Raw genomic sequence first — 12,173 nt, 5'->3', positions numbered from 1 at the left:
CTGCCCTGGCACATCTGGGCTGTCTGAGGGGCTGGCAGGTGCCCTTTGTGCAATCACCAGGGCACAGGAACGAGGACCTGCAGAAGTCACTCACCGTCAGGACAGTGAAGAGCTCCTCCACATACACTCTCTCTGTTTCTATAAGCTCATTTATGACATGGCTAAAATGGAAACACAACAGAAGTGTATTATTTAGTGCCTATGAAAAGCCCCACAGGTGGTCAGTGCAGCTCAAGGAGCCCAGAACATTGTGTGACCTCATGAATAACCACGAGGTGAGAGCACAGGAGATGACACCTGGGTCAGGACACAGGCATGGGGCAAGGGCTGGCCAGAAACAAACCCCCTTCTAGGGGGTGTGCAGGGCTGAGTGCTTACCCTTTCAGCACGTCCAGGCTGTCCTCACTGTCTGAAATGAAGTACTGCAAGGAATTCCTCTTCTCCTGGTAGTCGTGCATGACCTCGATCTGGAAGGAGATGGGATCACTGGGCAGGCTGCAGAGCCTGCAGGGCAGCAGGAGCCCAGCCCTGGGCAGCCCTGGGGAAGCATGAAAGGTGCTTCCTTATGAAAGCCTTGGGCTGTAAACCTCAGAAGGGAATAACATGTAATGGGTGGCCAAAAATCCCAGAAATGACTCTGCTAGGTAAATCTGAAAATATGGTAACATAACTCATCAGTGAAGAGTTTGCACAGGGGAAATACCTGGGCATGGGGATATTTCCTAATGCACACCTCTGCTGTGTAAGAAATAACTTCAGGGAACAGCACACAGGGACCTGGATATGGTAAAAGCAGTCAAGGCAGAGCTCAGGTGTTGGACTAATCCAACTAAATTTTTTTGCTTGAGCTTTTAAAAGGTAAAAGAAAAAGAAAATAAAGAGGGCATCTCCAAATCCAAAGTACACTCAATCTTCAGAGGAGTTTCAGTTTTTCCCTCTATAAAACTAACTCAGATTCCATGAATCATTTTTACCTTGCGAGAACTTGGTGTTTTTCTTGAAGTTTTCTTCCCAGGGAGAGAGAGATCAAACGAAAATTTCAAACTGGAATTAAAATCTACACCTTGGATAGGAAAAAAGCAGAATTACATGATGTACATCCACAGTGAAGGGGATTCTTCAGAGACAGAAACTAATATGTCAGGAAGAAAAATGGAATACATTTTAAGAATAAATAATTAGTTAGCTAGCACTAATAGCAAACTGACAAAATAAAGGGTATTTATCCCAAACAATACTGATTCCACACAGCACATCCCACAGTCATAAAGGCCATAAAGTACAAATATTTAGAAAAAACAAGATGTTCACCAAGGGAACACAGTAATCAAAACCTAACAAAGTCTCTGAAGCCTGAGCATATGATAACAACAAAAACAATAAAAGCAAACAAACTACAAAAAAGAACACCCCCTGCTAGGACACTGTTTTAAAGTCCTTTTACAAACATAGGGCAAGATGCTCAGCTGTAATAAACTTTCTCCATCTTGCACAAATTTATTGATATTGTCAGTAAATAATTACAAGCTGCAATTGAGCCACAGAGGAAAAGTGGGAGCTCAAAAATAAAGCACCAGTGCCTCCAGGGAGCTGTATGGCATCATTCAAACACTCTGTAAGAAACGTGGAGAGAGCCAGAGGAGGCACGGGGGGCTCTGGGGGCACACTGGTGTGCAGAGCCCCTCTGCAGAGCTGTCACAGCCTGCCCTGCAGGAGCCACACACCCCCAAGGTGGGCACGGCTGGGGCCCCCCACACCTGGGAGCACCCAAAAGAGGTGAGGATTGCCAGTGGCCCTGCTCAGAGACTGCCCTGGGAGGCTTTGGAGCTGGATGGGACATGGGCACCAGCTTCTCTTGCTAGAGGGACTCTGCCACAGCCTGCAGTGCCACTTCTGCCCATCCCACTACACCTCAGGGCTCAGGGTGGGATAGATTTACTCTTCCCCACCCTCCCTAAAAAATGGTTTAAACATTAGAACCACATTTCTCAGACAGGCTTCAAATCCAGGGCAAAGATAAAAGAGGAAGCATCTGTCCTCAGACAGAGACAGAAGGGGGGAATGGGGCACAGAAACATAAGGAAGAAAGGAACAGAGGACAAAATGATGTGCTCAGAGCTGGTTTGGCTTCGAGCCCCACCATAAAACCCATCCATGTCAAAGCAGAGCAGGCTGCAGCAGTCTGATGTCTGCTATCAAACAGACTCTGTTAAAAAGCTCTCCTGCCATGATCTCCCCAAAGAGGAGCCTTTTGTCTCTGCCACACTTGATCACTGCCTTCAGGAGGATTAATGCAGCACACCTGTGCTCTGCAGGTGAGCGAGTGCCTCTGCCAGAAAAACGTGTGTCCCACAAAGGCATGGAAAAATTCCAGCTGGGTGATGGAGATCTCACAACATCCACAAAGCTGGCCCCCATCTACCCTACTCTTTAGGGCAATAATTTGTCTTTGACCCTTTCCTCTTTGTGGAAAGCTGGAAAAGCATGCTAGGTAAAATGGCAATGCTCTAGTTTGGGACTCAGAGCTGTTACTGACTGAGGAAAGGGCTCAGAAGGTAATGTGCTTTGGAGAGGGTGGCATCAGCCTGGGAAGAGGAAATCTGGGATTTATTTGCTGCACTGGCCTGCATCTCGAGGAGCTTCATTTCCCTCACTGCATCCAGCATCATTCCCACCCCTCCACTTGGCTATTTCCACTTCTCATTCCCTGAACTGAAGTTGCTTTGCTGCTGTATGACACCTGCTACAACTCACCATAACCAATATTTGTTAATTCATCACGAAAACCTTGTGTTAAAACACAAGTGTTTAATTGCTTTCATGAAGTCAGATCACTGAATTTAATATTCTGACACAATTTAGCAAGTCCCTGGTTGAAAATACATGGATGCTACTTTGGAATCTTTTAATTCTGCCTGATACACTCAGGGCTGCCAAGGATGAAAGTTTTAATGTTATCATTTAAAGCTAACATGGTGCCACATCCCATTACCAAAACTAAGGCAGAACATTCAGTGACCTCAGTTCAATGAGAATTTGTAACTTTATGGGCTTTAATTATTCCACAATTGGGATTTAGGGAAGACACCCTGAAGGAATCAAAAGGAGTTAAGCATCCAGCTCATTTCTGTTCATGAGATTTGAGCTCCTCATTCCTCCAAGCTCCTTTGCAAACATCAGTCTAACTTTATGTCAGTTCCAGCTCAAGACAGCCACAGAGAACAGGCAAGCTAATAAATGGATAAAGCTTGCCCTTTTTCCCCTGTAGTATTAACTCACCAGCTTCCAGCCCAGCAGGATGCCAGTAACTGGAGGGGTGCACTGCTTACAGCTCTTTTTTCACTGAGTGGCAAGTGGAAATAAATAATAAGCAACCAACTTCAGCCTTCACACAGGTGTGGGAGCACAAACACTGGGAAGTTAGTAAATCCTGATATATATATTTAACACTCTGCAGTAACTCTATCTGCCAGCAAGTTTTAGCTTCTCAAAACCATCCCAAGCCTTACTGTTCCTGCCTCAAAGCTGGAAATCCAGAGTATTTTACCGTGCTTAGGAGAGAACAAGGGTGACTTGGCTCGGGGGGGGTTCTCTGGCCGAGGAGCCACGAGCTGCACGGGCCGCACGTGCTTGTCCAGCAGCCTCCTGAAGCACGACTGCCTGCTCTCAAACATGCCCCGCACGTTCTCCAGCTTCACCTGCACCGACTGGATGTGGCACTGCAGAGAGCCCAGGACAGCAGATCACCTCCCTGAGCAGGGCACAGGGCTGCCAAGCTGACAGCACAGCCCCAGCCCCGCTCTCCTCCCGTGGGACCTCACTTACCTTCAGCTCGGGCGTTAAGATCGACTCAAAATCGCAGTGTAGGGCTTGGGGATCGTGGTTTAAGTAGGACGAAGAGCTTTCAAGAAATCTTTCTATGTCCTGGAGTGCTTTCTGAGCGCCTTCTTTAGACTGGCACTTGTCCATCTGCTGGTTGGCGAGCAGGTAGGCACCTTCATCACAGCACTGCAGAGCCTGGGGGCAGCACAGGCAGTGAGACCCCCCGGGCACCTCCACTGCCAGAGGGTCCCGTGAGAATATCGCTGCCGACCTGGATGCAGCACTCCCAAAGGGCTCGGCACCTGCTGTGCCTTCATTAGGAAACACAAAGCCACGTTTCTTCTGCAAGGTGACTGCAGTCCTCAACAGGCCCAGCCAAGCTGTGCCCGGCTCAAACCACCAGTGTGCCCAGCTAAAACCAGCTGTGTGCCCGGCTCAAACCAGCTGTGTGCCTGGCTAAAACCAGCTGTGTGCCTGGCTCAAACCAGCACTGTGCCCGGCTCAAACCAGCTGTGTGCCCAGCTCAAACCAGCGGTGTGCCTGACTAAACCAGCGGTGTGCCTGACTAAACCAGTGCTGTGCCCAGCTCAAACCAGTGCTGTGCCCGGCTCAAACCAGCGCTGTGCCCGGCTCAAACCAGTGCTGTGCCCAGCTCAAACCAGTGCTGTGCCCGGCTCAAACCAGCGCTGTGCCCGGCTCAAACCAGTGCTGTGCCCAGCTCAAACCAGTGCTGTGCCCGGCTCAAACCAGCGCTGTGCCCGGCTCAAACCAGTGCTGTGCCCAGCTCAAACCAGTGCTGTGCCCGGCTCAAACCAGCGCTGTGCCTGCCATGGAGGTGCTAGTGCACAGGTGACCCCAGGATAAGCAGGTGTTTGCTTCTCCAGCTGGGAAAGCACTTTGGAGCTTACAGGGAGGGTGGGAGGCTCCTTGAGGCTCAGTGCAGACCTGAGCTGGGGCTCACTGGCACTCACACACTGAGCTGTGCACAGGGGTGACAGGATGCTCCAGCCAAGAGCAACAGAGAATTTCCAGGGCTGTGAACAGGACAGGAGACATGGAGAGCAGGACCATGCTGTGCTCCAGCTCAGCCCCAAGCTAGACCCCAGGCACCAACCAGGCCTGCAGGGAGCCCAGGAGAGACCCCTGTCCTGCAGGACAGGCTGCCAAGGACTGTGTCCCACAGATCAGCACAACGCTGAAGTGGCGCACACAGAGAGCAAAAAGGAACTCCCCAGTTCCCCAAAACAGGGAAATGGAACAGGTCAAAATTCACTGTTTCTGTTAATTGGCCTCAAGCACATTGCAGCCGTGTGCCTTCTGGCCTAATTAGCGTGAATTTCCCTAAATGAATATTTGATGCTGATTAAGATATCAAAGAGCGTTGGAGCCACATGACTCCACTTCCATGCTAGCACACAGCAGCTGTGCCTACCTACCAATCTGTCACCTTATTTCACACTCAGCTATGTTCATTCTTAATCAATGACTCAGAAAAAAGGGCTGGAGTTTATGTGGGAGCATCACCTCTGGCACACTGGGCAGGAAAACCTCCCAAGTCAATTAATACATGGACGTAGCATGAAAGCACCACCAAGAGCAGCAGCTGAGCTTGGTGTTGTGTGGAGATGCCCACCTCTTTCTGCTGCCCTCACAGCACCAGCAGATACCTGTGTGCTGACTTCCCAGCCAAGGGAGGTGTGCCACTCCTCCAGGAACACCTCCCTGCCGTTAACCCTGAAGAAAAGCTGCAAACTTCAGGTGCTTCCAGCGAAGCAGAGAGGCTCGGCCCATGGAGAAGCTAACCAGCCATCTCCTCAGAGCCCTGTGTCCCCCAGCTCTACCTGCTGAAGGCGGCTGTGGAGCTCCAAGGTCTTCTGCAGGCGCATCTGCTTCCTCTTGCCGTGCTCAGCCAGCAGGTCGCAGTGGTGCCGCAGCTCGTTGCACTGCTGGCAGATCAGGTTCAGGGCGTAGTGGTGGTTGGCTGCCAGCTGGTGCCCGTGCAGGATCACCACCTGAGCCTTGCCCATCAGCTCCTGCAGGCAAAGGGAGAGCTGCACACGCACAGGAACGGTGCCAACGTGCCCCCATGCAGCATGGTGCCCTCCCTCCTCGGCAGAGCTCGGGCGCTCGTGGAGGTGGCTGCCAGCAGGAGCAGCCAGCACGGGGGGCTTACACAGCATAAAACGGTACCCCCACCATCTGGGGAGAAAAACCTTTCTATCCAGGCAGAGGATGAAGAAGAAAACAGCATTTCAACAGAGCAGCAAGGCTGTGAGTGCCTGCTGGCAGTGCATCACTGCCCCTCCAGGAGCCACACCCTGACCAAACTGCAGCTGAGGCCAGCTCAGCCCCAGCAGGCCCCCAGGCACCAAAGGCAACTGGAGTCTTGATAAACTTGAGCTTTATCTTGATGCCAAGCACACAGGATCTTTCCTGCACACCTCAGTAGTGTAATGGTTCTGGTTTCTCCAGGGCTGGGAGGAAGTGGGATGGCTTTCCACTGGGATGGCTCTCCACTGGGATGGCTTTCCTGCTGCACCCTGCCTGCCTTTTTGATCCTCCTCCCTCTCTCCACAAACATTTTTTCCACATGGCAGCAAGCCTCAGACCTTTCTCTAGAACTCTTCTCTTCTGTGCCCAGAGCCCTCAGGATTTCTCTGCTGACCCTGGCCCAGGTGCCCAGCACACTCCTTTGCAAAGGTCACATCCTTAGCTGGGCTCTGTGAATCATTTCACTCTTCTTTCCCCTACATCTCTTACTCTTCACCCATATGTTATGTTCAAGTCACAGACATGTCAGGATACAACTTTTTTTGCAACTCCGTGCGCCTGGTAACAAGTTTCTGCCTATTAGCATAGTTTAAAGCACTTAAAATATAAATAATTCTTCTTCCAGCTCGTTAAATCCCACGCCTCCCCCACGTTCAGACATTTATCTGTTCCGGATTTTCACGGTGGCTCAGCAATTCATTTTAACTCTGATAATTAAATACCCTGTTTCTGGCTTTCAGAGTGATCACAGCCTTGCTGCTCAGAGCAGAGACATGAAATCAATCCTCCTGTGCAGCACTTACCAACAAATTACAGAACCAGGTGATTTCAGCAAACACCTCCCACCACCAACACAGAATGTGGCTCTTGTTTCACGAGTGCTGCTCCTGTGCAAGGTTATCTCACCTGAGCCATGCCATCGAAGTGCTCCAAGTCCTTGAGCCTCTGTTTCACCTGGGGGATGCTGTCCCCAGTGTCTGGCAGCTCTGCCTGCTGACCCATTAAAAATTCAATGGCATTCTTGACCTGGACACAAACAAGAAGACTGCTGTAAAAAGGATACAAAGCACAGGCAGGAAAGCAGTCTGAGCCCAAAATTAATCACACTTGAGCTAAGATTGCTATATCCAATAATACAGCTAGTGTTCCAAGAACTAAATTCTAAATTCAAAGATGCTTCCATCAGCAAAATCCAGGCGACTGCAGGGCAGTGATACCTAAATTAGCTCTCAGGGAGGAAGCACAGCCGTCTCCCCAGGCTAGCCAGCCCTGCCACAGTCAAGGAACAGCAGCATAAATTAAACACTCTCAAAATAAAAAGCATAAGAACTTCTCTCCAACAGATCTCCAACTCTCCCTTCTGCCGACGGAAGCACATGCAATCCTACCTCTTGAAAACTTTGCTCAAACTTCCAGAGTTGCAAATATTGCTCCATTTTTAACTGGTGCTTTTCCCAGAAGCCATCAAAAGCAGTCTCCATCTCTCGCAGCTGACCCAGCAACCTTGGGCACAGAAAAAGGACAAGACTGGAACAATTTGCAAATGGGACAAGCAGAGATGGACAAGACCTGGAGATCACTTACACAGGTCTTCTGGACCCAAGGTCTCAGAAGAAGCCAACAGACATGTACATGTGGCTTGAGATGATCCCAGAGAGAGATTTAATGAAATCAGCACTGCATCTGTGAGAAGCAGGTGCTGCTATCTCCATTTATCTGGGTGAAACCTGGGAGCCTGGCATGGGACAGCCCTGCCAGGTCTCTACTGCAGGAGAAACAATGGCCCTGCATGAGCCACAGCCCCATCAGAACAGGGGATAAAGAGCAGAGCAAGCCAGAATCATGAGAGAAGTCACCCAGCAATCTGAAGGACTGGAGCAAAATTCTGGCATCTTTGTCTTTGACAGGTGACCCAAACAACACATCCACACCCAAATAATTTGGGTGTTTCCACTGAAAAGCCAGGGAATTCAGGGACACAGGGCACTCACCGATTCACCGTCTCCCAGTCCCCAGGCCTCTCTGGCTGCTGCTCCTGGCTGCATTCCCCTGGCTCTGGCTCTTCAAAACTGCTCAAAAGCAAGTTTCCCTCTTTTGTGACTGCTGTGATATCTTCCTGTATGACACAAAACATTTCTCATTCAGGTTACTTGTTGTGAGGGAAGGATGAGGCATTTTGTGTTTCTCCTGCCTCAGTTTCCTTGTGTGAAAAGAAGCAGCAGTACCCAACAGACCAAAGGACTCCCAGCAGATGTTTCAGTCCTTGACATGGAATTAACCCCTGGGGCTGCACGAGGCTGAGCCACGGACGGGGCACCAGGCTGGGTGGAAACTGCCACACGTGAATGCACCAGGCCACAGAATGGTTCAGGAGGCCAGCACTGCCCCTGGTGTGAGACACCTGCCCACAGGTTCATGTCTTCAAGCAAGATTTTCCACGGCTGGAAGGCCAGAGACCCACGTTCCTCCTGTGATTCAAAGCCATCCATTGTCCATAAAGCAAAGTGGCCTGGCTGTCAGACAGGTGGCAACTTGACTTTTTCTGTTCTGTATATCAACGGGGTTAAGTTACTCTGTTTAATTAATTTCTGTCATTTTTTCATATTGCTTGACGCCAGTTTCTGCTCAGCATCACAGGTACCTAAATTATTGTGATTTACTCAATATCTGAATTCAGGAATCAGCTGTACCAGCCTGGGGTTGTCATGAGAGAGACAAGGACCCCATGTCTTGCTGTCACCACAATCTGTGCACAGCTTCTCATCTGCTTTTGTGTTTCATGGTCTTAGAAGGAACAAGAGAAAAAAGCCAACAGACCTCACTTCAGACAAAAGCCAACGAGTGGTTTTGATATCTGAAATTAATAGATGAGGAATTAAAAGCAACAGATGGCTTGTACTGAGTGCTGCTGTGCTTTCCACGCAAAGGAAAACACTGATGAGTTTTCTTTCTGCACAGAGACAAGTGGGCACTGCTGACTGGTTTAGACACTGCTGACCCACACCGTGGGGCTGGTATTGCCCCTGCACTGTGCCCACATCCTGAGCACAAAGCTGAACTCACTGAGCCACGGTGCAAGAGATGGAGCTGCTATTTCATACTACTCTCTTCATTTTCAAAGAGATGGAGGCCCATTGACAGTATCTACAGTGTTTCTTTCTAAACATGCACACATGTATTTATGCCTACACACAGCACAACTTGGATGACATTTTCAGTATTTCTTAGAGGCAGCTTTCTGGGAACTCGCTGACACACGAATGACAAATGATTATAAATTAAAATAGATACAATTCTTTGACTTAGGTAAATGAAACCTGTCACAAAGCAGAGGAGCTCATTCTTCAGCCCCACAGAACAACTATGAACACAGTGATTGCTTCTGAAGGGAGGGTTTGGGGCCTGTGCTGCTCCTGGAAGGTGCAGGAGCACCGAAGACAACAGGCTGATGAAGCAGCAGCTGGCTGCACTGAACCTTCCCCTGACTGCTATGATAATATTAATCACAATCACAGAGTTGAAAAAATAAATTTAAATATTCAAGAAACAAATGTTGCTTAAGACAAAACCTGAAGGCTGCCATGAAGCCAGGGATCATATGGTGGATGCTCTGCACCCTGTGCTCACACAGAAATCTTCACCTTGGATGCTCTCCAGCACAGCTCCCCTAAGTGCCCCCAGGGAAGATCCACCAGGCAGAGGGACCCGGGGACAAACCACCCCTCCAGACCTGCTGATGACCTCTGCCTGCAGCTTTCTGCAGCCAAGGGGGTGAGGCAGAGGGGCTCCCAGCTGGGGACAGGAACAGGCAGGTGACAGAGCTGCTGGCACAGCCTGCTGGCAGCCAGAGGTGCCATTCCACGGGAGGAGGCAGCTCAGAGCTGCAGGGTGCAGGCAGGGTGACCTGCTCACTGCATGGCACAGGTGAGCACACAGAACAGCCAGGCTGTGCTCTGCCTCATCTGACAGCACACACACGGGAGGGAGGGAGCGTGCAGGGGGCACCAACCAAACAGTGGACACCACCCACACAGGGGATACCCAGCCTGCTGGCAGCCAGAGGTGCCATCCCAGGGGAGGAGGCAGCTCAGAGCTGCAGGGTGCAGGCAGGAGGGCTGGCAGCTCAGAGCTGCAGGGTGCAGGCAGGGTGACCTGGCAGCTCAGAGCTGCAGGGTGCAGGCAGGGTGACCTGGCAGCTCAGACACTGCTGGGTGCAGGCAGAGTGACCTGGCAGCTCAGAGCTGCAGGATGCAGGCAGGAGGGCTGGCAGCTCAGGACTGCAGGGTGCAGGCAGAGTGACCTGGCAGCTCAGGACTGCAGGGTGCAGGCAGGGTGACCTGCTCACTGCATGGCACAGGTGAGCACACAGAACAGCCAGGCTGTGCTCTGCCTCATCTGACAGCACACACACGGGAGGGAGGGAGCGTGCAGGGGGCACCAACCAAACAGTGGACACCACCCACACAGGGGATACCACCCAAACAAGGACACCAGCCACACAGGGGACACCAACCACAGAGTGGACACCAACCACACAGAGGGACACCGGGCAGCAGCCCCGGGGCAGCAGCGCAGCGGCCGTGGCACGGTGCCCTGCTGGCCGTACCTTGAGCTGGCAGTACCTCTCGGTGCGCAGGGCCAGCAGGCGCTCGATGGAGTGCATGTCCTCGGGCAGCTCGGCCTCCGCCAGCTCCGTGCCGAAGCACTGCAGCATCTGGGCAATCTCCTTCACGGTCAGGGCAAAGCTCTCGATGGCCTGCAGGGACACGGGGACTGCGTCGGCCCGGCGGCCACCACCGGCCCGCAGCTCCTCCAGAGCCAGGGCTGGGCTGTGCCAGGGGAGCCCAACAGCTCTGAGAGAGCTGGGTAGGATGTCCAGGCAGAACATCCCACCGGGAATCCAACCTGCCGTTCACCTGGGACCAACATCCCCGGGAAAACTGAGCGTTCAGCAAGGCACAACTCCTGACTCCCGGCAGGATGAAAGTGCTTGCAAAGGGGAAGAAACAAACCTGACTGGAAATTTTGTGAATTCTCTGCATTTGGTCAGTGTGCAGTCGGCAGTCTCACTACCCCGCTTCCCAAACACAGTTCTGATATTAATCATATTAAGCGACCATTATTAACAAAAAAGCCTATTTGGTATCTCCCATTAAGGGAATTCCAATAAAGATTTAAAAAGACAGATCTTTTGGGAGCAGTTCCAATAGGAGCCTGAGGGAGCCAATCATCCTGCAAAGCCATCAAAGCCCAGCACCCCTTGTCTCCTTTGCAGGCGTGATCTGGGAGGTGCAGTGGCTCTGGGGGCTCCTTTCAGCCCCCAGGGCTCGGTGCCTGAGTGCCAACCTTCCCCAGGAGCCCCAGCTGGCCGTGGCAGCCCCACTCACCGTCCTGAAGATGACCCACTCGCTGTGGCAGTACTCCAGCGTGCCCCCGAGCTCGGGGGTCAGCTGCTGCTCCTCGATGTACGTCAGCAGGTCACTGACCGAGCTCAGCATCACCACCTGCACACACACACACACACACACAGCCCGTGTCAGCTGGGAGCGCCCCCAGCCCACGGATGCACCCCAAACCCCAGTGTGCTCCCAGCCTGTCCTGGAGCACGGCTTCTTCTTGCACTTAGGGCTTAGCACAGCTTTTATCTGGGTTTCTGACCATGGTAAGCCAGCCCTCATCTCCAGGTGCTTTCTTTCCTAAATGCAAGGCACAGGGAGATGCTGCAGAACAGGGCTGAATGCAAAGTGGTGCAGGTTTAAGCAAGGCACGAGCAGTAAACTGGAAAGAACACATACATTTTAATAAGTTATGAATTATAACTTACCAATTTCACATAAATGTGTACTCATGATTTATTTTTTGTGTGTGGGATATGTGAAGAATGTTCAAAATTGTGCAAAGAACAGCCATTTTAGAGTGAAAAATGTCAAGTCTGTGAAAATCATGCTATTTCCTAAAGGAAAGCATTAATTTGTTCTCTGTGTAACAGCATCAACCTTAGATTCTATAAATGTACTTTTCTTCTCTTAATTATTCTCATTATGTCCTATAATCAAGGTGGTTTACAAGTCTGGAAATTC

At 51.0% G+C, this 12,173-nt stretch overlaps 1 protein-coding gene across 3 annotated transcripts in view; it reads right to left on the bottom strand.

The window, feature by feature from the left end:
- The window catches only part of MCF2 (MCF.2 cell line derived transforming sequence), a 51,289-nt gene that overhangs the window by 17,776 nt on the left and 21,340 nt on the right, over window positions 1-12,173 (bottom strand). For all 3 annotated transcript variants that reach the window (XM_041459264.1, XM_041459263.1, XM_041459262.1), the window contains 11 exons: window positions 11,481-11,597; window positions 10,700-10,849; window positions 8,085-8,209; window positions 7,482-7,596; window positions 7,000-7,119; window positions 5,664-5,855; window positions 3,826-4,017; window positions 3,548-3,719; window positions 975-1,063; window positions 379-467; window positions 95-161 (listed from right to left, as the gene is read on the bottom strand). In XM_041459264.1, the coding sequence (XP_041315198.1) occupies window positions 95-161; window positions 379-467; window positions 975-1,063; window positions 3,548-3,719; window positions 3,826-4,017; window positions 5,664-5,855; window positions 7,000-7,119; window positions 7,482-7,596; window positions 8,085-8,209; window positions 10,700-10,849; window positions 11,481-11,597 (1,428 nt within the window). The remainder of the gene's footprint in view (window positions 1-94; window positions 162-378; window positions 468-974; window positions 1,064-3,547; window positions 3,720-3,825; window positions 4,018-5,663; window positions 5,856-6,999; window positions 7,120-7,481; window positions 7,597-8,084; window positions 8,210-10,699; window positions 10,850-11,480; window positions 11,598-12,173) is intronic.

This window comes from Pyrgilauda ruficollis, unplaced genomic scaffold, assembly GCF_017590135.1.
Source record: "Pyrgilauda ruficollis isolate IOZ18807 unplaced genomic scaffold, ASM1759013v1 scaffold133, whole genome shotgun sequence".
In the NCBI taxonomy this organism is placed as follows: Eukaryota; Metazoa; Chordata; class Aves; order Passeriformes; family Passeridae; genus Pyrgilauda; species Pyrgilauda ruficollis.
The sequence above is the reverse complement of the archived record's forward strand: the minus strand, read 5'-3'. Positions and strand labels throughout refer to the sequence as shown.